Below are 26094 nucleotides of genomic sequence, written 5' to 3' on the forward strand. Positions count from 1 at the left end.
ACAGTTTCAGAGGTCTCAATCTATAGGTGGCTGATTCCATTGCTCTGGGTACAGGATGAGGCAGCACATCATGGTGGTTGGGTCCAGTGAACAAATGCTGCTCAGCTCATGGTGTGCCCAGGAAGCAGAGAAAGAGAGGGGTAGGGGCTCACAGGGAAGATGCACCTTTCCGGGGCTCACCTCCAGTGACCCACCTCCTCCAGGTATGCCCCACCTGCCCACAGTTACTACCCTACCAGACCATTCAAACAAGGATGAACTGATTAGGTTATTCCCCCCATAATCTAACCATTTTACCTCCAAATATTCTTGTATAAACACAGGAGCTTTGGGGGTATCTTATATCCATAACAGCCCCTCAGCTCAGCTTGAGGGCAGGGCAGCAGAGTGGCCAGTAGTCCCTCCCTGCCCAGTCTGTAACAGGCACTTGAGCATGGCACAGGGGCCAAAAGATAGGCACTGAAAACCATGTGAGTGTCTTCCTTAAATCCTGGCACTGGTGGAGTCCTTACTTGACTAGACACATACATATTCTTAGAGAGCAAGTGACCACATGTCCTGGTTCTCAATGGTGATGCTCTCTGTTCCTCTTCATATTGCTATACCTGTCTCCTACAGTGCAGGGCTTAGGTTACAATAACTTTGCTTTGCCTCAGTGGGTTCACAAAACAGCTACCCCCACACCAGTGTTGTGGAATGTCTGTGAAATCCCAAAGATGGGAACACGCAAGGATTTCTGACCCCTAGAGAAATCCAAACTCAGACAATAGCACACTTCTCAAGATGGCCCCTGGCTACAGCATCCTAGGTGTTCACTGAGAAATGATCTGAGATCCTTTTCCAAAGCAAAGCTATTGTGCAGATGTCAGGTTACTTTTGTTTGTTTTGTTTTGTTTTGTTTTGAAGTAAGTATATTCAACGCTTACAGCAAACAGTTTGATGACCTAAGGCAGAACATACACACATCTGCGTCATAAAAGTATACCCAAAACCAGGACACAAAGACCAGGATGGGGACAGGGATGGGATGCTTGGTTCCATGCAGAATTTTGTCTTGACTCCATCAAAACGAATCCAGCTGGCACATGTGACCTGGTGTCTGTACCTGGGCAAGGTCACCACCTCTCTGAGCCTGTTTCCTCCTCTATCACATGGGGATATCAGCCCATGACTTCCAGCTGTTGTGAGGGACACCTGGTTTCTGGTGCCTGGTTCAAGCACGTCTCCTAACAGTGATAGCCACTGCCGGGACAGATTCCTGTGTTTCCTCTGGTGCAGACACTAGAACCAGTCCCCTGCTCCAGAAGCAGACACCTAACTTTCTGTCTCTCACTCCATAACTAGAAGTGACAGCACAAGTGAGCGCCACGCCCCCTCAGTCCTGCAGGTCCAAGGCCTCCGGGGTTTGCACACTGATCACTTAGCCTCAAACATTAGGCAAGGATTCTGCAGCTCAGACTCTGCCCAGGGCTGTGCTCTGCCAGGCGGGGTCCCTGCTGAGGGCTGCCCACTGTGGGGGGGAGGAGCGCCCCTGGATGTCAGGATGCAGGGCAGGAGGCAGAGTCCCTGGCTGTTAGGGTCTGTAAACAAGTCAGGATGGCGCCTGGCATTTTGCCAGAGGGAGTGGTTTATGAAGTAACACCAGGGAGCCATTAAGTGTGAAGATTCCTTATTAGTTGGCTGCTGTATCTAGTTTATGTTAATTAAGCTGTGTGTGATGTATAAATACCCCTCCGGTCCTGCAATAAATGGCTTCCACTCTTGCTGTATTAATCTACACAAGTTGTTCCTCACCCCCTGGTTATTTTGCTGCAGCCGGACTGCGGCAGATGGTGGCCCGTATGGGGAGCCCCGGGACACTCTGGGGTAAGTGACGAGAAAAAGCTGCCCTTCCATAGATAGGACGGGAGCAAATCTGCTCGTCCCTAGGCAGATAGGGCGAGAGGAAAAATGGCCATTTCGAGAAAATTGATACAGTATGTTTGTGTCTTGTTTTGTCTCAGTGTATTGTATTGTCTTTGTGACGAAAATATGGAAGAGGTGTTAAGTAAATTACTAAGGGAAGGAGGCACCCCAGTGGAACCAAGAATAGTTAGGGCATGTGTTGACCGAAGCCCAGGAACTCTAGTCAGAGGGTTGGGAACTGCTGACCGCATTGGACTTCTAGAACCTGTTTCTGTGGCTAAATCCTGAAGTCCACTCAAGAGGTGGAAATCAAGGTCAGATTGACCTTGAAAGTGCCCAGAAGAGCACAGGCAGTGGCAGGGGTGCCTCAATGCTGCTCTCCTGCTCTGCAGCCCCAGGAGCTCTGACAGGGGACCCACCGCCTCCGGGTCACAGGTCACGTCTCCACTTCCCACCATCTCCTGCAGCTCGGCTTGGCCATGTGACCATGTCCTGGCCACAGGGCAGTGGGCAGGAGCCATGTGAGGATGTCCCTGCCCTGTCCTGAAAGGCATGGCTCATGTCCCTCCCCCTGGTGCTGGCTGACGGGCAGCCTCTGGGTCTTGTAGGGAGATCAACTTTTGTGTCCCTTGACACAGCCCCATCAGAGCAGGCAGGCTCCCTTCCCGAGTGTCCCCTGGGGGAGAACCCCCAACCCTGTGCACCCCCCTCAGTCTGCACAGCAGCTGAGCGGACCCTGACCTACCTGCTGGCTCCCCGGGGGCCACCATCCAGGGTCCCCAGCTCTGAACAAGCCGCTGTTGTCAGAGACCCGCCTTCTGCCTGCACTTTTCTGGGACCTTGGCCTCGAAGGCCGCTCATTTCCTGGAGCCTCAGTTTCCTCACCTGTGCAAGGGGAGAGTCAGCCCGGTCTCACGACCTTGCCAAGACTTAACCGAGGGAGGGACTGACGGAGGGAGGGACTGCCTTGAGGCTGCTTTGTGTGGCAGATGCAGGGCGCCACGTGGGACCTGTGTCCTGGGAACTGTCCTGGGACAGTTCCCAGGACACAGGGGCAGCTGCTGCCTGAAAATCTACGCAGGAGGAGGAAGATCTGCTGCTGGAGCAGCCCAGGGCTGGGGCGGGGCAGCCCCACCAGATGGTTTTCATGAAAGCTGCAATGAGGGGAAGTGGAGTTCATTAAGGGAGTGGGAGGGACGAGGCCATAATGAGACTCAGTCTCTTCTGTTGGGCTGCAGATCCAGAAGACCCTGGCCTGGGGCTCGAACTGGAATGTTCCAGCTTCCGGGAGAAGAGTCTGCCTGGTGATGGGGCACAGCCTCGGTGCAAGGGTGTGGGTGACAGCAGCCCAGTAGAGCTCCCGCGTGGCAGGCACCTCCCCAGGCCCTCGGTGTCCCACCCACTCAATGCCCCAACCCCAGTGCACCACGAGGGACAGCCACGACAGGATGAGCCAGCCCTGGATCTGCATTTGCGGCAATCGGGAAAAACGAGCTCCTAAATGACTTTGTTTTGAAAAAGGGCCCGCAGTCCCTCCCAGGGCATGGAGGCCGGGTGCAGCTCAGAGGCAGGGTGCTCTGCACACACGAGGCCCCAGCCTCCATCCCCAGCGCGGTAAAAAACATCAGCAGACAAACCATGAAGACCTTGAAACCCAGCTGTGGGGCGGCCCTGCCTACAGGGCTGAGTCCCCCACTTCACCTCTTAGTTCTTAAAGCAGAGGGACAGCTTCCCGTTGTGCCCTCCGTCCAGGCCCCACACCTGACTCTCACCTGCCCAGGGCTCCCCACCAGATGGCCCTGGTCGCCTCCAACCTCCAGCCCAGAGCTGGCCTCCGGTGTCGCCTGCTGCTGCTCCCCAGCACTCTCTGGGTCACGGTGTTGGGGTACCTGCCCTAGCCCTGCTTCTCCGGCCCAGCTTCAGCCCACATTAGGTTACTTTTGTCAGTGGGCTTCAAGCCTGTGAGGACTGTGAAATTTATCGGTATCTAGGATTGCCGGAATCCACACTGATAGTTTGATGGGACTCCTGCACCCTTCCCCTTGCAAAAGGTAGTAGACTCACTCTGTCAGGGTGGCAGATGCTGGGTTGTGTTGTTTCTCTTTCTGTGTTATCATACTAGGTCTCTGAATCTTACAAGGTTCCAATCCCTGTCTTGCTGATTTTCAGTGTTCTTCCATGGTCAATTCCCTCAACATGCAGCTATATACTGGTTACTATGGTTCTTCTTTGTGGAGGAGGAGGTGAATGCAGGGTACCTCCATTCTACCACCTTGGAGATCCCAATGAGGCATGGTTAGTGTGATGTATTCTGCTCTTGTACATCTTGTCTCCACAAGGTAGTGCATGAAACATTGACTTAGAGGTTAATTTCTTGCACTGTTGACTCAAATGAAATGTTCATGAACTTCATATCTTATGCATATGAGATTTTCTACCATTATGCATTTCTGCTGATATGGTAACATGATTTACAAAAATTAAAGTACATTTTGGAATCAGAAGTTAGTCTCTCTGTCCGTGAAAACACTAAAACTAAATTAGAACATCCTATGTCATACAAACATTTTTAGAGAAATACAATGAAGAACTTTGACATAGTTAAGAGTTTGGTTTGCTGGATTTGTATTTAGTGCTCATCTCTACCATCCTGGCAGATTTCAAGAATATGACTTTAAATCACAGGTTTGAATCTGATGTCCATATTTGGTTTTTTTGAGAAAAGTTTGGTTTTATGACAAAGTATAAAATGTTATTATCAGTCTTTTAAGGTACAGAGACCAGTCTCACGTACAAACCTAATCAATGACTAAAATTCATTTTACTATGTGCCTGTCTGTTGGTGGCCAACAAATTGGGGGTTGTTGCCACAGAATCTCAAACTTTGAATGATGACAGCTGGACATTTAAAGTAAAATTTCAGTAATTTCTGAAAGGAGCTAGAAGAACCTTATATGTTACAAAATTAACATTTTTTTTCTAGGGCTATGAAACAACTTACACAACAAACTGCTAAAAAGCCAATTTAAAGCTATTTATTTTTATTACATGGACTGGTATCTCCTGTATGATGTCAGTAACCTATAATAATAAACATTCCGTGTGAAAATGCTAACAGAATTTGATGCACTTCATCCCAAATCCCTCAATTTCCTAAAAATACAACTGAAATGCTGTCAAACCATCATATTAGAATGTTGGTGATCTGGGTGTCTCTTCTTGGGATGGAAACAGGTTACATATTTCTTCTATATAAATATCAGCTGAAAAATGTTGAGATAGGTAAGATAATAATCTTCTAGGAACTTCTGTACTGTATTAGCTGTGAGTTGGTGCAGATTTAGTGGCTTCAAACAACACACACACACACACACACACACACACACACACACACTTATCACAGTTCCAAAGGTTAGAAGTTGACACAAGTCTCACTGGACTTAAAGGTTTCAAGGTGTTGACCAGGCTCATTCCTTTCTGGAGGCTTTAGGGAAAGGTTCTTCTTTTTCCAGTTGCCCCCGTTCTTTGGCTAGTGCCGCCTTTCTGCTTCCTCCATCTTCAAAGCTTGCAATGGCAGGTTGAGTCTTTTCCATGTTACATCTGACATCTTCCCTATTCACAACTTTCTCTGATTCTCTTCTGCCGCCTTCTATTTTTAAGGTCCTCTTTTTTTGTAAAGATCTTTATGATCACTTTGAGCTCATCCATATAACCCAGGATAATCTCCTTATTTTAAGGCTAGCTGATTAGCAATCTTATCTGAAACCTTACTTCTCCTTTGCTCAACAGGTTCCTAGGAGTAGGACACAGACATCTGAGGTGCCATTATTCTGCTTACTATAGATAGAAAAAAGCAAAGCCCTAAGGGAAATGTTTAATTGGAGGATTTTTCTGCACAATGTGTGCCTGTACCTAGTTTTTTTGTTTGTTTTGTTTTGTTTTAAACACAGATGCTATAATTAAATGAAAATAGATTCTGAATTTCAGTTTAAGTTAGGAAAAAATTGCATTACTCTTGATGTGGATTAAGTAAGCAAGGAAGGGAACTTTGAAAGTTGTTGTTCATTAGTCTTGTGATACATGTCTGTCTTAGTTTGCTAGAGCTCCTGTAACAAAGCACCACAGACTGGATGGTTTAAACAAATTTATTTTCTCACAATTTTGGACTCTAAAAGGTTAAGATCAAGATTTTAGCAAAGCTTATTTCCTTCTTGTTTTTTTCCCTGAGGCCTCTCCTTTGTTTGTAAGTGGTCATCTTCTCCCTGTATCTTCACAAGTCCTCTCCTCTGTGTGTGTCTGTGTCTGTAGCAGCTCTTCGTAAGCATACCAGCCATATTGGATATGGCTCACCCCATTGACTTTATTTAACATTAATGATCCTATCTCCAGCACATTCTCAAGTATTGAGGGTTAGAACTTCAACAAATGAATTTTAGAGGCGGGGGAAACAATGCAGCCCAAAACAACATCTAACTAATGATTAACTCGTGATTAACTTGAAAAAAAAACTATATTAATAGAAGATCATTGTTTTTGTTTTTTGTTAGGATTGGGGATAGCTTGATGGGATACAAGGTGTTAAAATGCACTCACTGACAATCACTCTCAGGTAGAATTTTTTCTACAAAAATGGTGATTTATTTTGCTTTAACATACAATGGTAAATATATTGGAGATCATCAAGTTTTGAAAATTTGCTGGACTTACTTTACATATCACAATACTATTGTAAGCTCCTAAATTCTTCCATCTCAATGTATCCAATTGAAACCTGCTAGCAGCTTGGCTAAGAATGGACAGGAAGATCAGACAACACACTGAAAATATCAAGTTTTTTTTTTTTCTCCAAATGTGTATAAAAGTTTTGAAACAAGATCACTGCCTGCTCCACAGGACAGACAATTTTAATTTTAAAAATGCTCCAGACCAGGAATAGCAGAACCCTGGGTCACAATACTTATAATACAGCTTAACAATATTTTATCAAACTTTTGCAGTTGAGATTTTTTTAAAAAGAAAAACAGTAGCCAAGGAACTGCACAACCAAAAAATGAAAATTACATAAAACATTTCCACCACTATTTAAATGCCAAATTTAAGCAATAGAAAAAAAAACAACTAAACAACATAATAATACAAACTTCTGTTTAAAATAACAGCACTGTTCTGCCTCTTTTCCATTGAATTTTACATATGAACAGACTATATATACTGGTTTTTCAGAGAAATGTCCTTTTGGTCTGTTAACACCAGTCAGGCTCATACCAAATCCTCTCATTGTCTTTGGAGGATGCGCAACTCTCTGCTGTTTCCGTATTTCCAACATTCTGGGTTAGGTGCAATATCTCAAGTATAATACATTTCTCCCTTTTCCTTTACACAGTGCAGAGTATATGGGCTTAGGTTACGTAGATTCTCTTTTACTCCAGGTCACTGTCTTTTTCTAAATTCAAGGCTGTATTCAACGGAGTGCAGTAGTTGGGCTTGTCAGAAGGGACGAAGCCTGGCAGACACAAACATTTGTAGGAACCTTCTGTGTTAATGCACTTGGCATTCTTGCAGAGAGACATCCTGGTGTTCAACTCGTCACATTCATTTACATCTGCAATAAGCCAAACCATGCAGGTCAACAATCTTTAATATCACTCCTTAGAGAAACCCAACCTACACTCATACAAAGCAGGTACCTACCTCCCCACCAACCATAGGCTGTATGGACTTTTCTATTATGGTCTGTTTCAATCTCAATCTTAACGTAAATTATCAGGGAGGTTCTAGAATGTCTTTCCCTGATATTTAATATAACACGAACATTTTTTCATCTTGACACTTTATAGCCAAACCTCAAGAAAGTTGGAGGAGCCATATTACTTCAAAATTCCTTCCCAAATTTTAGGACTGATCGATTTATGAAAAGGAACCAAGTGAGCAAGCAGAGAGCTCTCAGGGCAGCCTCTCTAGAGCCTTCTATTATGACACTCTCTGATATCTTTCCACACAAGTTCTGTTTCGATGCCAAGTGCCCAAAACGCCTTAAGAACCTAGGCTACATGTTTTCCAGACCCACCACAAATTAAAAATCACAAAACCAAAGTGGGCAAAGTGAACACTTCTGGAGGGAGAAGAAAAATAGCAGAAATGTCAAGTCACGGGTCTTTTATCCGAAGCAAACAGGGCCTAAAGACATCAGAGTTACACAGAAGATGCCAAATGCATGTTTCCTGTTCACCTCAAAAGTGGGAGGTGGGGGTGAAAGATGGTTTCAGTAGAAGTTTTATCCAAAATGATATGGAAGCAATATATTTTTGAGATGTCTACTCTCCTTTCTGTCTGTATCAAGTATTCCGTATTCATTTCCTGTTGCATAGTCAAAAGCTAAATTTAAGAGTCAAAGTAATTACCTGGGATATTCTTGCCTTTCCTCCATATTTACCACTCTGAATTTATTTCTTTTCAATGTGCAGAGCTTGGGGTTGAACCCAGGGCTTCCATCTATTGGGCTAGAACCCTGAGCTATGCCTCTGACTCCACTCACTGTAGGTTCTTAAATGAGGTATCAACCTTTATTTTAATTGTACAAAATATAGAACCTGTACTGTGCAGTGCCATTAGTACAACTATATTTAATGTAATCTCCAGGACTTTTCTCATCTTCCCAAACTGATACTACAAATATATCTTCAATGTACTCAACTGACTGGGGTCTGGCCACTCATTCTTACCAACACAGGTCATCTTGGCCATATCCAAGTGGTACCCATCAAAGCAATCACACGTGTAACCTTCCTGGACCCTCACACAGCGGCCGTTCTCACATCCATTGAGGATGCCACATTCCTCAGCCTGTAACTCCTCGAAGCTATTTAAAAAACCTAGAAAGGAAACAACAGGAGCCAGGTTAGAAATTTTCAGCCGCCCTATATATTGTTTAACTGTATTATTATTATTTTTTTTTTTTAAAGAGAGAGTGAGAGAGGGGAGAGAGAGAGAGAGAGAAATTTTAATATTTTATTTTATTTTTTTTAGTTCTCGGCGGACACAACATCTTTGTTGGTATGTGGTGCTGGGGATCGAACCCGGGCCGCACGCATGCCAGACGAGCGCGCTACCGCCTGAGCCACATCCCCAGCCCCTAACTGTATTATTATTAAGGTTAAGGTTCATCGTATAGTCTAGATACCTTCAAGCTAGTATTAGAATTTAAGTCAATACTAAATAAAGCTCTGCCAAATATTAAGCATATAAATATTTAAAATATTATATATGTTGTACAGAATTGTCCCACATCTTGAATTTTGAAGTTTTATATTAAAAATCCCATAAAATGAGAAAGCAAGTATGGTTTTTGGCTTCGCTCTTAATTATGAAAAATGTTCATTTCCAAATTCCTAAGTTGTCAGAATGGCAAATGTCAGAAAATCTTTCAGGAACCAATGTGATTCACAATCAGAGCTCAGCAGGCATTTGCTAAAAAGCTCCATGAGAGTGTGAGGACATGCTTCTTCAATTGGGGTTTGCAAGACCATAGAAAAGCCAGGCTGGCCTTTCTCAGTGTCTGTTTGCTCTGGCTTTGGAAAGGGCCTTACACAAGGGATCAAAGGCTGCAGGCAGTAAAAAGGATTCCAAACATCCTGATAAATGGGAAAGGACATCAGACTTGTGTTTAGAAAACCAAAAAGCTTTTAAAAAGGAAACAAAGAAACTCTTGTTTGGCTCTTTTTATTGTTTAGAAACTAGCTCTGAATCAGTTTGAAGACATTTAGAGTTGGAGTAATATAAAAACAATTTAACTAGGCATTGAGAGTGTTTAGCCCGTTTTCTAGAAAGGAAAGTTGTAAATATAAATCTACAATGACCCAAGAACACCACTACTGCATCTCGGCTCCACACCACAAATTTCCTTCAGAAAAAATAGTGCAGAAAGTTCCCGCTGTATTTCTATCTGGCCTTTGAAGTGATTCTTCAGTGGAACCGCAGGGGGCAGCAAAATATTGCTCTGGAGGAAAGGCCATAAGGTCTAAGTTGGTGCCTTTAAAAGTTAAGTAACACGTCCGTGCAGTGCATGATGGGCCCTTTTCAGAAATTTAAAGGGAAAAGAAATATTACTGGCTATCCAGAATATGACAGCAGATACCCAAAGCCAGTTTGAGAAATGCTTACTTAAGAAAATGAAGTCTTTCTGCAAAATACTTCAAAATTCCATGTATAACCAAAAAAATCATTTATACTTTATAGCTAGTAAAATTATTTTTTATTGCAGAAATTAAGACACGAAATAAAAATTAAACATCCATACACAACAAGGAGATAATACTTCTTTAGGCTTCTAAACAGGTAAGCAGGCTCGATGCCTATTTTTGTAAACACGGCCATTGGCTAACAGGACTGTCTGTGGTTGCTTTAGTGGTATCAGGGAAGAGTTGAATAAGTACAACAGAGATCATAGGGACTGTGAATTCTAAAAACGTCACTATGTGGCCCTTCATTCTGAAAATATGGTCATCTCTGCTCTAATAAATTGCAGTTTTAGGAAACTGCTGCAGCTGAAGGTAACAGAGATGGTGACCATAAAGGTGACGAGGAACCTCCCGCAGCCTTCTCTGTTACCATCTGTTCAATCTGCTTCTCTCCGCAGCAGGGCCCCAAAACCCTTGCTGCTTATCAGAAAACTGGCTGGGGAGCGGGAGAGATTTCTTTGCAACTTGTAAGACCTTTAAAGGCCATTATGGAGTCTAAATCGTAACTATATATCAACTTCCTATATGGCTTGATGTGACACCAACATGTTTATTTAACATTTTTAGTGAATTATAAAAAGAAGGAAAAAAAAAAGAGCTTTAGTCCAATGTCAGCATTAGAAAGAAGGTCCATAAACCAGAACAAAATTAAAATTCCTGGAATCAGATCTATAATATGAAGGAGGCTACACACATAAAAGCCATGGGTTGCACCAAAGTTGCAAATAGACTGTTTTCTGGATTTATGGAGCAAACTGGAATCTTGATATTCCTTTTTTTTTTGTTTTGTTTTTAATGTAAATGTTTACTGACCTTGAACTCATGCAGTAACGTGTATAAACTACAGGTACACAGTCTTCCAGCTGTGAGCACCTTCAGCATCATTTCATGAGGTAGAGCAAGGTCAAGTGTTGCTAACCCATGGCATTAGAAGGCAGGATGGGGGTTACCCTCAGGTACCCATAGGAAAGGGCACCAGGGCCGTATGTTCTAAGGCATTCCCAATCCTGCTGGGTGATCAGTACACAGCATCCTTTGAAAGAGTGTGGGCTGTGCCGTCTCAAAATAAGCCAAGTTGGTATATTGATTATTTCAAGCTGAAATCACTTGAGGAACTGTCACTTCAGAATGGGGCTATCTTCCCCCACATGCAGCAGGCCATAAGGATTCTTTCGGGAGGAATGACCTTCACATACCTAATGTTGGAAAACAGCCTGATCACCAGAGGTTGGTGATGGGAGCTGCAGAGAATCTGGATCAACAAATTTTGAAATGACTCTTGTCTTCCACTAGCCTCTATGTTCCCCTCCCAGACATTTCTTAGTAACATCCCTAGAACTTACTATCCTAGTTCAGATAGCCTTTCATCTCATCATTTCCTTCACCAATTTACTGTTCTTTGTCTTTTTTTTTTTTTTTAAACTCTAAAAGCATCAGGCTTTGGTCAATTCTTCTTACTGCTCTCTTGGAGAGATCCCCAGGTACATGTAAGTTTAACAAAACGTTTATGCTTCTCTCCTGTTCATCAGCACTTGTATTAGCTGGATTCTTAGATCTAGCCAAAGAGACCACATAGGAGCTAGGGGGAACAGGTGGGCCCTCCCTCCCCTATGCCTTAAAGAGCCAAAGGGCAGGAGGAAGAGGGAAAAGACCAGGAGAAGGGGAAAAGAAAAAGCTCTTTAGACTTGGAATGGAAAGAGTCTCCAAATGCAACCACACCACCCCTGGAGCTACTCAAGGGCCCAGTCCCAGAGGATTGGCTTTCTGTACCAGCGATTGGGCCCAGAAGAAAAGGCTTCATGTAATTTGTGATTCAGCAGCATCCCTAAAGTCCTACCTCCAAAGTCCACAGGGATTCCCTGTCTGAGTCTGTGGCAAAGCTACACCTGGGATGTGTGCCCACCTTGGGATGAGGATGGGCTCCTGCACTAGCACTCTCTATCTCCCCGTTACTGTTCTTGTAGTGAGCCAATTTATTATCTGCCAATATTTCATTGTGAACTGCTCATTTTTCAGACTAGAAGTCCTTATTCTCTACTTGAAAGCTCTGATGTTCCCCGTGGAAACATCAAGCCTGTGGGTGAGGCTCATCAGCCAGGGCCTCGGCCCACACTCCAGGACGTTTCCTTCCCTAGGGGAGCGGGGGGAACACTGTTGGCACATACACACTCCCACCTCCCCCAGAAGAGCTCTGCTCACGAATCCAGAAAAAAGCTGGCACACATCATTTCTTACTTAATAAATCCCCTCACAAGTGTATTCTCAAAATTCATTTCTGACCAAGACAGCTGTTTTTCTTTGTCTGACCTCCCACTCTAAAACACTTGTAAAGATCAACTTGGTTCAGTTAACATTTGTCATTTCCTCGTATAAAACAAAGGCTACAATACAACCAGGCTGTCAAGGAAACCCTGGAACGAGGCCACCTCCTACCATGAAAAGAAAGGATTTTGCTGTAACAATTGTAACAATAAGATCGTGTTTGTTACCGAAAGGAAAGTGCACACAGCAGTGCGCCCGACCAGCAAGACCAATCATGACTCCATGGTTCTCAGGATCAAGTGTGGGGACAGGTCACTCAGAGGCCTCAGTAGAACTAGCCTTCTGAGCCCGGTAAACCTCCATTCGAAGCAAGTTCCCAAGGAGCACATTTTGAGAACCACTGAGCAATCTTTAATCACAATTCAGTTTCAAAGTGACTGAAGAGTTTTGCTTACGGTCTTGGATGAAGTAGGGATCGGCTTCTGGAGCATACTGTTCACTGAAGTCCACCAAGGCGTCCCGTCCATACGGCTGCCGGCGACCCGTCACAGGGATGTTACAAAGCTGGGCGTAGTCATCTAGGAAGGAAAGGACAGGCAGTAGCGTGAGACTCTGTGAGTGCAGGGTCACACCCGGACGTACCCCTCACAGCTCAGCAGCGGGGTCTCCACCGTCTCCACCTCTCACACTCTGCTGCCCCTAGGACCCTAAAGACATTTCTACAGGAACTTTATAAGAATACTGTGGAGCATAATTAACAGTTGCTGAACAATTGGTAGAACACATCCCAGAATGGTAAGGAACTGCGTAAATGAGCCAGCAGGGAGAGTGCTTTAGGCCTGTTGGAAGAATGACTTCGTGTTTTTTTTTTTTAATTATCAAAACAAAAAACATCTTTAAGGGATAAGAGGTCATTCTTAAGGGCAGTTACTTTTTCACTCATTAGCAATAGGAAAGATGTACCACTCAACCCAATCCAAGTCGGGATGTTCCCGTTCCCTGGCTTGAATGAAGTAGCCACTGTCATAACTCTATTATGGCACTGTATGATTCTGCAGAGCTTACGAATAGCATTACAGCTGTGATCACATTAATGAGGGTAAGTGTGGTGGTGGTGACGATAATAGCAGCTAACAGCTGTGTAGTGCTTGCTGTATGTCAGGTATTATTCTAAGCATTTAACACACAAGTCCACTAAAATACCACCCTCAGAAGAGGTTCTATCTTCCCGCATTTCACCAATGTGGAAATAAAGGCACAGAGTGGTGAACTCACAGTTGCTATGTGGCAGTACCAGATCAGAAGTCAGAAACGAAGCTCTAGAATGCTCACTCGGAACATTCTGTCTCTCCTGCAACCATCTCCGCTCCTCTGGAACTCTGTCCTTACCTTCTCTGCACCCCAGCTAGATTCACCTGCAGCTACCACTTCCTGAGGCCACAGTCCCACTCCACACTGGGCCAGCTGTTAGATCCCTAAACTTCCCTTCAGGACCCACCCAGCACACAGCACCTTGCCTGGGGTTCCTGAGCCTTAAGTGCACGTCATGATCTCAGATTCTCCCCTGCAGTTGAGAGAAGTTGTTTAGAAAGTCTATAGAGGACACTTGTGAAGAGGTGAGCTTCCTGTGCTGAAAGTATACTTTAAAGGAAATACTCTGTCCAAGGATACCTCTAGCAGTTGGTCAAAGTTCTGGGGCTCCCCAAGGTCAACAGCTCTGCAAGGACTGTGAGAGGCAGGCTGGGCAGCAGACCCCAGGACAGACATCTCGGGGCACAGAAGGCAACAGCCTGGAGATTTCCTCTCTTTTGGAATGTTCCAGACTAAAAACAACACTAAAGCAACAGTGTGAATTCTGAAGAAGCCTTTAATCCCTTTGCTTAAGTTGCCTGAGGCGTGAGGGTGAGGAGTCAGAGGTGTGTGACTTGTACCCACACATGCACACACACACAATTCCATTCTCTCTCAGACCCACACAAAGGAAGCATGAAGTTCATAAAAGATTTTGAACCTCTGGGTAGTGGTTGCCCCAGCTTACGGTTTTCCTTATGTAGAAAAATCACAGGAACGACATCCAGACCCCAGGCATCCCCAGCACTTTTGCATGAAACCATTCAGTGAGAAATATTAATTTCATTAAGGAAATGGCTGAACCTGTAAGAAGATCTTTGGCTTTAAAAAAAAATTACAACTTCAAACAGAGTATAAATGGTTGTCAGTTCTGCTTGAAGTTTGAAATTCTTTTGGGGGCTTTCCCTCGAGAGGGAGATGGCTCAAATGTTTACAAGTTCCAAGAGCTGAGGTCGTCTTCTCGTGGCTTTATATACATTTGTTGCACATGTGAAAGGGAGACTTGTTCAACATATCCAAGCCACAGTAGGATCGAGAGTGGATTTTAAAATGAATTCATTTGTGTACTCAGTTTGTAAAACTAAATCCAGAGATGGCTAAGAACCCTCCCCTTGGATATCTGTCAGTCATCAGGGAAGCCTCGCTGAGACTTGAGGTCACAGAAAGGGCCTGGCCAGGGCTGCCCAGTCCTCAGTCCTGTGTCTCCTCCACCAAATAAACAAAACCACCTCCATCTCTTGCAAGCTCTCTCCATCTAGCAATGCCAAGATAAAGGAACTCAATATAAAAGGGAAGAGGAAAAGAAGGCTCTTATTCCTGGTGCAATGTTCAGAAACAGCTTCCTGCAAAAGTTGCTCCCAACTCTAACTATGACCAGGAGTTACATGAAGGGAAAAGATATTTGGGATGGATTTTAAAGGGCTTACCCAAAGGCACTGTGAAAGGAAAGTAAGTTGAATCTGGAAACTACCAAGTGGTTCCTAAAGAAGGCGTCTGATTTGACTCAGGCTGGTGAGGGAGCTGCAGAGAGAAACAGTGGGGTGGTACCTCTGGGACTCACTGTATCTTCTTTCTCCTCCTTCCGCTCTCCCCATCATGCATTTTTATTCTTACAACCATAGAAATGGTTGACCTTCATGGCTTCACTTTCTCCAGTCCATGAGGTGGCCAGACTTCAAGACAATTTTGGTCAGTTACCCATACATCATTTCTGCATTACATACACTCTCTCTTGTATTTGAAGACGCGCTGCATCCCATCATCACTAGGATGTGTATTTTGAATTATTTTTCTGGGAGCATGGATGGGTCCATCCCAATCTATCCATGCTGCCTCTTCTGTGGCGCGCACATCTGCTCTGATTCCTGGCCAGGGTCAAGGGTGAAGTGAGCGTGGGAATGTGGAAAGAATGTGGGCTTTGGAGGCAGGAACTGGGGGCTCCAGTCCTGATTGTCCTGCTCAGTTTCCGGCTTAGCAATGTCGGGCAGGCCTCAGTTTCCATAGCTATCACAAAGGGATAATAATTCTTACTTGTCCGCCTCTGTGTTACTGACATGAAAAATGAGATAATGTTATTGAACTCTTCATAAATCCTCAAGCACCAAGAAAACAGACGTTATGATTTTTTCTTGTAGGTGAAATCACTAAGTCCCTACTAAACATCTGGAAACAAATGGAGATTTTTCAGAGACAGTATTACAATAAGTGACTGATACACATTTTAATGTTAAGACCCAAAGTTGTCAATTTGCAAAGAAATGTACAGTAAATTAAGAGCAAGTTTCCACAGTCCAGGTATTTATTTTTTAATTTTTTTTTGTTAGCTTTATTCCAAGATTATTTGGAGTTTTTACACAGATGAAGGCAAACTCTAGATCAGTAAATAGAGAAAAAATAATCCTTGCAAACTTCATGTTCAACAACAAGGCACAAAATTGCTGATTGCCTTGGCCAATTTAACTACATGGTTGGACTCTGATAAAGAATGACCAGCAGCCCACTTTAACATTAGATCAAAGGAACTCAAATTGAGAAAAGAGGATGTTCACTAATTCTTGGCACATGCTTGAACAGATTGGAAAGATCTTGAGTGGAGAGCAGGTTTACAGATGAGAGTGTTATTTATCTTTCAGGGGGGACAAAGGGGACAGCACAGAACATTCAGACAAGTTTTGGGCAAGGTGTCTTCTTCAGAATCTTGAAATAGACAACTTTCTAGCATTCACTGGTCCTCTGTGTGCCTAGGGCTGGGTCACTGCTGCCGGGATGGCCGTGAATTGTGGCTGGCTCAGGTATGGAGAGCAAGAAGAGCAGATCCCTGACTTATTTCCACAACTTCCCATGAGAACTGTGAGAATCTCCTGGCTGCTGCATCCTCCAGCTCAGCGTGTGGACATGCACACATATTTTCTGTCCTTAGAGTCTCTTTCCTTTTCCAAAACACCCCTTACTTATGCACGTTAGCAACAATGAATCACCCAGTTGTCAGGGGCTCGGTGCAGAGGAGCAGTTGCTTAGCGGGGCCTGTCCTGGAAGGCGTCCTTGGTGAGGCAGTGCTGTTTCTGAGAGCCCATACACTGTGTCCATCTGGGACCTCACCAAACACCAACATGAAATGAGCAGGAAAGGGAACTATTCACACCATGTCCCTCCTCCACCATGGTATTTCCCTGCTCCCCAAGCACAAATGCTCAGCTCTCGATCAAAGCTATATGAAAGGGACACGTGGGGTGGTATGGGACACCATCCCTGAGTGCTCTGAACAAGATCCAGGCCACTGATCACACTAATTTCCCTGGCATAGCAGATTCGTATGACAGATGGTACTGCTTTGATTTTTACTTTAAATTGAAAAAAAAAAAAAAGTTTTTTTAAACTACCCCCTAGAGCCAGTAGGTCTGGGGCCCCTGCTGTCAGAAGCAATGGGAAGCACATTACTATATCCTGGCAGGATGTCTCCATTCTTGGTGACACACACATCTGCAGGGCTGGTCTGGACAGTCACATGTCACAGTGCCACTCTGGCATGTGAGGAAAGCAGGAGGTGAAGTTTTAGTTCCATCTGAGGCAGATTAAATTCAGCTGCTCTCAGAAATAAAGCAGAGGCTACATCTCAGCCTCTACATAACTAGAACTAAAAATTCAGTGTCCTAGGGTTTGAACTGCATATGCAGGAGAAACAAGGTCCAGTTCTTATTCATTGATAAAAACAGGTCATACTTGACTCAAATTTCTGCACAGGTGTTTTTCCCACTGGTTTAAACATGGATTATTAATTGAAAAGCTATAAAAATTTAAAAAGTTGACCAGTTACAGAATATTTCATCTGGTATGGTCAAGGAAGGTGACAGAGGCGCTTCTGCTGGTACTGAAATGACACTGTGGAATTGGACATCTGCCTGGGTGTCACTCCTTCTACTCTTTTTCAGATAATTAACTCTTACCCTTGGTCCCTGCAGAATAGGAAGGGACCCTGCTTCCCCCAAATTAAAATGTGTGAAGTTACAACAGAGGATAGATACTCTAAAAAGAGAAAAGACGTGTGGTCAAAAGACTTGGGTGCTAGCCAAGCATTGTGGCGCATGCCTGTAATCCCAGCGGCTCTGGAGGCTGAGGCAGGAGGATCACAATATCAAAGCCAGCCTCAGCAAATGAGAGGCACTAAGTTGATCAGTGAGACCTTGACTCTAAATAAAAATACAAAATAGATCTGGGGGTGTGGCTCAGTAGTCGGATGCCACTGAGTTCAATCCCTGGTAACCCCTCCCGCACACCCCCAAAAAAGACTTGGGTGCTAGTCTCAAATTCTCTACTTCCTATTTCCTTGTTCTGAAGGTGTTTCTTCACGCTTTAGTCCCTGCATCTACTGGACAATGGTACTCTGCTTCAGCTGTATGAAAGGTGATCACTCACTGTTCAGTCAGGGACTTAGGAGTGGGCTCCTCCATTCATTCATACAACCAGAGGCTGAGAAGAGCATGAAAAGGGTCAGGTTTCGGGGAGGGTTCACATACAGCAACGGCACACTAAGGCATGGGGCAACACCTGTCTGAACCACAGAAGTAACTTGGAAGAGCTGGGGGAACTTCAACTCAGAGGTGAGTGCCAGAAGCAGAGAAAATGTTGGAGAGAGAAAGAGCGAGAGTGTGTGTGTGTGTGGGGGGGGGTACATGGGGGGTGTGTGTCCCAGGCATATGTAACGGATAAGAAAGCATCAGGAAAACTGAAGTACCAGGCAATATTGGCTCCTGCAGGTCCCTGCTTAAGAACAACTGAACAAAGGAAAGCTAGCTAACATGCGCTGTTAAGCTCCTCTGTGCCAGGCATTACGCCCTTCTGTATACAGTTTCATTGAAATCTCAGAACAACCCAAGAAATAACTGTAATTAGCTCCTTTTGTTTCCCATAAGAAAACCAAGGTTTATAACTTTACTTACCCAAGGTCAGGTCAAGAATTTGAACCTCAAGTGGTCTCTCTGCCAAACCATGTTCTTCCTATTCCACCACTGCCCTTCTGACACCCTAGGAAAATTATTAAATGTGCTCCCCAGACCCTAAGCATCAGGTAGGTACTTCATTCGGCAATAAGCATTTGTGAGTAAAATTCCAGGGAGAGTCATAACCATGAATGCTGATGAGCTCAGCTCCACCAGGGTCAGCTCTATCATTAGCAGGATTTATGTTTATTGAATTTGCTCGATTTATTAGGTGAAAGAGATCAAATTGCTTAATGTTCAATTAAATTGTACTTGTCGAGGACAGGGAAGTAATGAAGTCTAAAGTTTTTGGCAGGGTTTATATTCTGTGGGACTCCTGCAATGCTAGTGCTCTAAGGAAACTCATGGCCATACACCAGCCAAGTTCTGCCCACCCCAGCCTCCGCCTGATGTTACCCTTTTGAGTCCAGCCACTTCCTGCGTTCTCCAAAAGATGGCTATTTAGTGAGCCAGGCTGACACAGAGATTTGTTGGGCACAAATCCCCAGATGGAGGCTCCTTTTGTGTTTTAAAACCTGGATTTAAGAATTTCCAACCTACTTCCTCTTCCATCAACTGTCAGGACAGGTAAACCAGTTCAGCCCCTTTCTTGCTCTTTGAATATCACTTTGAAGTGACAATCTAAGAAGTCAATGAGAAGTTATTATCCATCAGGAGTATATTTCATTTTTTTCTTCATTAACTAAGAATTACTTAAAAACAGAAACTGAGCATGTGCTTAAAATAAAATCTTAGGATGCTTTAGGTTATGTGAGTTTTTCTGCCAGTTTGAAAAAAAAATCTAGAAAAGCAAAAAAATACAGGGGAAAATGTGTTTTTTTATATATTAATCCTGATAGTCACCTAACCTGCCTTTAAGCAGTAAGGTGAAAAAACAAGACTAGAAAATCCCCCAGGTCCCTTCTAAACTTGCACATCCTATGATTCCAAATAGAAAACACTCTCACCATTAGGATGGGAAAACCATGGGAAGGTAATCTGTCCTTGAAACTTGCAGCTGCAATATGAGATAATCAACACTAGATGGCACTGTTACCCTCCAAGTGCTGCCCATCTGGAGGTTTTCAGAGTAATTGATTGACATGGAATTGAACAAACCAAAGGAAGCAGGCACAGGGTAACCTCATGGTTCCCTCTCTGCTCCAAGGAAACTGAGAATTAGAGACACTTAATGGTATTCCAAAGGTCAAGTCATTAACTAAAAATAATAAATTATTAAAACATGAGGATAAAGACAATTATGTTTTAAAGTATATTTTAACATTGCTTATTTTTCAAAGTTTTGCAGAGAGAAATCAAATTAATATCAAATATAGCTCTCAAGGTTTTGAGAAAATGAAGGTATTTCTCTGCATCTATAACCATTATTGGGAAAGCAAGTTTGGGGTAATTACTGTAACATTAAAATAACCCTAAACAGAATTCATATGATTATTCATGAACATGTTTTTCATTCACTTGTAAGAAATAAGACATTGCTGCTAAGTAGAAAACTGGAACTATTTTTAGATCTCTGATTTTCTTTTATGATTTTTTTAAAAAGTACATTGCTATTCACCTTAACCTGAGATGACTCTCCTTTTCCCCCTGGATCTGTTTACAGTCCTAGTAGCTTCTACTTCTGGCAGTGATTTCTTTGGCTATCCTTGGTAAGGGCTCAGAGGTTACCATGAATGTTATCTTCTGGGGTTGAGCAGTGTGCAACCAGCACAAAAGTGCATGAGAGCTCTGCCTGTCACTGAGACTTGAAGTTCAGAAGGAAGCACAAAGGAAGGCTTCATTGTGTCAGGAATCCTCCCAATGAGCTACTCTTTTTGTAATTTGCTTCTTTCTTAAGGAATTGGCTACTGATGCTAAGCAAAACCATGACCTTCCTAGCCTCTGCTCCCCACAAATTTGTGCAAATTCAAGAACCTGGTTGCTTTCTAAGCACTTTGTACATGCTTTTCTCTCAATCAACCAGGGAAAAATCTATCCGAAGAGAGAACAGATAAACTTTCCCTCACCCCTACTCTGCTAGGCTTGCCTGCTCTGGCCCTGAGGTCAGCATTTAAAAGCTAGTAGCTAGCAGCTTTGTTCTATCCATAGTTGTCTTATAAAAGGCTAAAAAGAGGTCAAAATCAATACACATTATTTGAGTTACAAAAAACTCAATCAGGGAACAGACTTTAATAAACAAGCATGCGAAGAGGTATCTAAGCAAGCATGCGCAGAGGCATCCCCTCTTACTCCACTCTTCACCATTCATCTTAGGGTATACTTCAACTATCCCTCCTATCCAAGAGGAAAAACCCTCAGGAAAATTGTATTTAACATGTGAAAATAAAATTCATTACAGAACAAATTATTTAGTATAAGATGATACTGAAAGGGCATTTCTAAAACACCAAATGCCTATTCATACTCCCTGATTTCAAAGGAGAAAATAGAAGCTGTTGTTACTTTTGAGATAAATCAGACTGCTTACTAATTAAAAGTGGGTTTTTTGATCACATTACTTTACATGCATGCCTTTATCTCTCCATTTTGGCTCAAAATTGGATTGTAATAGGCCATCGGTGAGACTGATGAGACTGTAATCATATTGAAATTTATTTTTGAATCTGGATATTTTATATGGTAGTGTGGCCAAATAACTTTCCCAGCACCTCCATGTAGCATGGCTCTTGGAAAATAAATAGGAATCAAAGAGACACTCCTAAATCCAAGCTGTACAAATATTAAAATTTCAAAAGTGCTCATGGCGCCAAGTATAATCTGTTCATCAAACTCCCCTCTCATTGGACTGCTCTGGTGACTGTTGTTGAGGACAGTGGGACAATTGGCTCCAACCACTTTTCAACATGGAGTTCATGCTGTCTGTAGCCTGCTGTCTACCAATCCCCACTGGTCCTCCCTCACTGGTGTTCCACGTACTCACTGACTCACCTGTACTCCAGGGAACTCGGGTTTGGGAACTGCAACTCACTCCATGACACTGGTGCAGAGTTTTGTCCTCACTAATTTAACAAGAAGGGAAGGAGTATGATTTCCCTTTACCGGGGTTTGTTTTTCCCACTCTCCTGACTCTGAGGCAAACTATGTTTATTTTTCTCCTAATATACCTTTAATCAATGACTGCCATATGATCACAACCAGAATGTGACTTCTTTCCTTATCCATTGCACCTGCCAAAACACAGGTTTTAAAAAAAAATACATCCATGTTTTAGCTTTATTTCTTGTATTTTTCAAGTTCACTCCGTCCCATCTTTGTACTTGCCTCCTCTGCTATTTGTTCCCGTTTGTCTCATCCCTTCCACAAGTCCAGTATCTTTTTCCCAGTGTAGGAACAGAGGCTCTGAAGGGCCACGTAATCCCTGTCTGGCTGGGATCCATCAGCGTGGTAGGAGGCCCAGTGGGATGAGCCCCTCCTTTTAGAAGAGTAGATCTGATTCCCAAGGGAATTGGATAAAAGGCTTTATTTTTTTCTGACCTTTTATTACTTTGAGAATTGTGTTAGGCAGCTTTTTGTTGATTTGACCAAAATACGGGACATGAGCAACTTAAAAAAAGAAAGATTCATTTTGGCTCACGGTTCCAGAGGTTTCAGTATATGATCAGCTCCACTATTTTGGGCCTGAGGTGAGGCCCATCATGGCTGAAGGACATGGAAGAGGAACATTACCCAGCTTAAGGCACCCAGGAAGAGGAGGGTAGGGGGTTGTTTGTGTGTGGGGAGGGGCAGGATAAATCCTTCCAGGCATTGCCCCCACCCTTGACCTACTTCCTCCCCCTAGGTTCCACTGCCTACAGTTTGTAGGCACCTTTCAATAATGCCATCAGATATGAGTCCCTCAATGAGTTAATCCCCTGATGAGGTCAGAGCCCTCCTGATCCAATTACTTCCCCAAAGCCCCACCTCTGAACATGACTGCATAGGGGACCAAACCTTAAACACAGGAGCCTTTGAGGGATGTTCCAGATCTAAACCATAACCAAAATTACTGCAGCGGAAGATGCTGATTGTAAAAAAAAAAAAAAAAAAAAAAAAAAAAAAAAAAAGCTTATATGGAAACAACTTGGGGGTCCCCTATTACCATGGGAATGGTAAGAGCACATTCTATGCCTCACATATGGCTGGGTAGACTCACACTGTGAGTCTGGAGGTCTCACGTCCTGATTTTAATTCTCTGTTGACTGACTCAATCAGTTTTGAATTTCTCCACTGGGTAACCTCAGTTCTGCTATAAAAATAATGGAGCAAATTAATCTGAGAATACTGACACTTTTCTGTTAAAAATTTAACAACAAAGTTTTGGGTTTCACTTCTTCCTTATTAGTATGGGTATCTATTGTTTCTAAGAGAATCCTATAAAATAATCAGACAGGCTTTGTGACTTCACTTTGAAATATAATTGATTTTAGAGTTAGGATATGCGTTGAATAAGAATTAAGGGAATTTGATCTAAATTTATTAGGTAATTCAATTTGTTGTAATTAAGTTTGATTTACCACATTTACAAGAACTGCTTAAATATTTAAGAAGAAAATGCTTACTAAGATTGTGGGGGCTGGGGATATGGCTCAAGCGGTAGCGCGCTCGCCTGGCATGCGTGCGGCCTGGGTTCGATCCTCAGCACCACATACCAACAAAGATGTTGTGTCCGCCGAGAACTAAGAAATAAATATTAAAAATTCTCTCTCTCTCTCTCTCTCTCTCTCTCCTCTCTCACTCTCTTTAAAAAAAAAAAAAAAGATTGTGGGCTGCCCTTTTCAGCCAAATAAAGTACTTAAGATCAAATGCATAAAACGTGTTAAGTGAAGACCAAAGTCTTCGTGAAATTGTCAGAAGTTATGTCTAAAAGAACAAGTTTAATCTCTTCTCAGAGACATAAATAATGAAAGCATAAAAATCTATTTCATAGAAAGTAGACTTTGGGATGACAAAAATGGGTATACTGATCTCTTAAAATTTGGGTTTTAACATTTATAAATTGGATGTGTCAAATGTTCTTTCAAAATCCAACAGCAAATGGTTGCATTAAGCCTTGCTCAGACATCACCATCAACTGGTAATTCAGGAGCCTGCAGGACACACACAGAGCTCTCCTACAAGTCTGCAGTGTGATTCTAGTCTGTGCTAGTCCTGAATCCCTTGCATTGTACATCATTTTTGTTTCTTGTTTCCTTTCAAAAAGACTTCTAGCACTGCGTAACCAGGTAGCCCTGTGAAATAAGCTTCTGTGCAACATATTTCCTGGAACAGGCTTTGATCATAATCACTAACACCTATGAAGTATTATTTACTGTGTGCCAGTCTCCCACCTGCATCATCACAATTAACCCTCAATCGATCCCCTTTGGCAGGTGTGGATAATGCCACTTTACAAAGGAGAACTAACAATCATCACATTACAGCAAAGAGCTGTATGTGCACAATTCATGACTAAATTTGATTTTGCAGTAATCCCTTTATAGAAGGAAAAGTATTTGTACTTTTCCATTGGGAGGGGCAAAAGGAAGCTTTCTAAATCAATAATATTTTAAAATGAGGAACAATATAAATTGCTTACTGGCCATTCCATATGGCATCTAAGAGATGGACCACTTGCCTGTTGAGTGGGCACAGTGTGTTTACATTCTGTCCACAGACACGTTAGCCACTCCATTCAGGAGGACTTCTATACCCTTCTAGTTTAATTTTCCATTACAATTGGTTTAATAGCTACACCTTTTTTTGAATCATAATGCTCAGGATCTCTGATCAAAAGAATAAATACTTTCATACTAAGACAGTATGAATTATCATAACCTCACAAAGAGACCTCAATTTTGGATAAAGGAGACTGAAGTAGCTTGTCCAGTGCAATGGGAGACCTGTGCCAAAAGCACAACATCCCTGGACCGCCTGACCCAGAGGCGGTGACCATTTGCTGTGTCTCACATGTAGGATGTTCCAAAGTTATTAACATTCTTTGGAAACATATTTCTTGGAAAAGCCTTTAAATCATGACAGCTGAGAGGCCTTTTGCAACTACTGCCCAGTTATAATATTTTTTCAAGTTCAGTCTGAGAGTCAAATCCCTGTCTTCCTTCACACCTCTAAGGGTATTATGAAACTTCTTACATTTAGATCTTTGGGAACATTAAGAGCCATGTATGGCTATAAGGGAAATCACTACCCCAACTGTTTTAATGCAGATTCCAAATTCTTTTCATTTTTTCAAAACTCTACAGACATACTGAGCTAGATTAGCTATTAGAATGTATTCTAAAATTTTGTGATAGCAAATGGTGAATTTATTAAATAAGGGTGTCATTTGTACATTTTAGTGACATAGTATTTAGGAATAAAAATATCCTAATTCTAAATTTCCTTTTCCATTCCATTAGATACAAACTGTACAGGTGTTCAAACTTCTTTGTCTAATATATAAGAGGTGTTCAATAAATAATAAGATGAAGGAATATATAAACAATTTAAAACCAAAAACAGGTAAATTATAAATAATTGAGAGTTCAATTCAGATAATTTATCTCTTCTTGTAAAATGTAAGACGTGCATAACTTACATGCAGTAATAATTTTTCTTAGGAAAACAAGAAGTAGGAATAATTCTTACAAATACCTTTCATTCCCTTATAGAATAGTCCACCTAAACAGAAGGAAGTTAGGAATTCTGACATAGCTTTCTTTAATAGATCCCCACTAAGTGTACATCTATAGCATAGCTTTGTGCTTTTTTTCTTCTATTTCTTCTATTTTTTCTTCTATTTCTTCTATTTTTCAAAAATTATTCCTTCAACATTAACATGGGGATACAGCAATGAACAAACTACACTTAATCCCTGCCCTCGGGGTTCAAATCCTAGTTAGAATTTTCTCTTAATTTACATCTTGAGGAAAACAAGGGCTGAGAGCCCTTTATTTTCGGAGAGCACATTGGGGTTACCACAGAGGAAGTGGAAGCCATGTCCTTCAACATCTTCCCCAGAGCTCGTGACCTTTTTCCTATACCATTCTAGTGCTCGTGGCTTTAGCATTTAAGAAACTGTTCTGAATGCATAAACATTCACATTGCAAAAAAAGAACTCAAATAGTAGAAAGGGGATCGACTGATAAAGTCATCTAGCTAAACATGTTCTTCCTTTCCATTTTTTTATGCAAGGGATGGTTTACCAAGTATATATTTTATGCCTTTCTAAATGTGAATTAGAAATCATTCTACATTAGGATCTATAGATAAGTCTCATTTAAAAAATGATTGCATAGTTTTTATACTGCACAGATGCACAATAACTTATGTACCAATTCCCAAGTGACAGAATTGATTCCAATTTTTCCTTATTAAGCTGTAAGTAT

The 26094-nt window shown here is 42.5% G+C and overlaps 1 protein-coding gene across 7 annotated transcripts in view; it reads right to left on the bottom strand.

Annotated features, from left to right (window-relative positions):
• Positions 1-6036: 6036 nt before the first annotated feature.
• Positions 6037-26094, bottom strand: part of Ltbp1 (latent transforming growth factor beta binding protein 1) — a 386831-nt gene continuing 366773 nt past the window's right edge. For all 7 annotated transcript variants that reach the window (XM_078029401.1, XM_078029398.1, XM_078029399.1 and 4 more), the window contains 3 exons: positions 12860-12982; positions 8628-8777; positions 6037-7507 (listed from right to left, as the gene is read on the bottom strand). In XM_078029401.1, the coding sequence (XP_077885527.1) occupies positions 7326-7507; positions 8628-8777; positions 12860-12982 (455 nt within the window). In that variant the 3' untranslated portion in view covers positions 6037-7325. The remainder of the gene's footprint in view (positions 7508-8627; positions 8778-12859; positions 12983-26094) is intronic.

Source organism: Ictidomys tridecemlineatus, chromosome 12 (genome assembly GCF_052094955.1).
Source record: "Ictidomys tridecemlineatus isolate mIctTri1 chromosome 12, mIctTri1.hap1, whole genome shotgun sequence".
In the NCBI taxonomy this organism is placed as follows: domain Eukaryota; kingdom Metazoa; phylum Chordata; class Mammalia; order Rodentia; family Sciuridae; genus Ictidomys; species Ictidomys tridecemlineatus.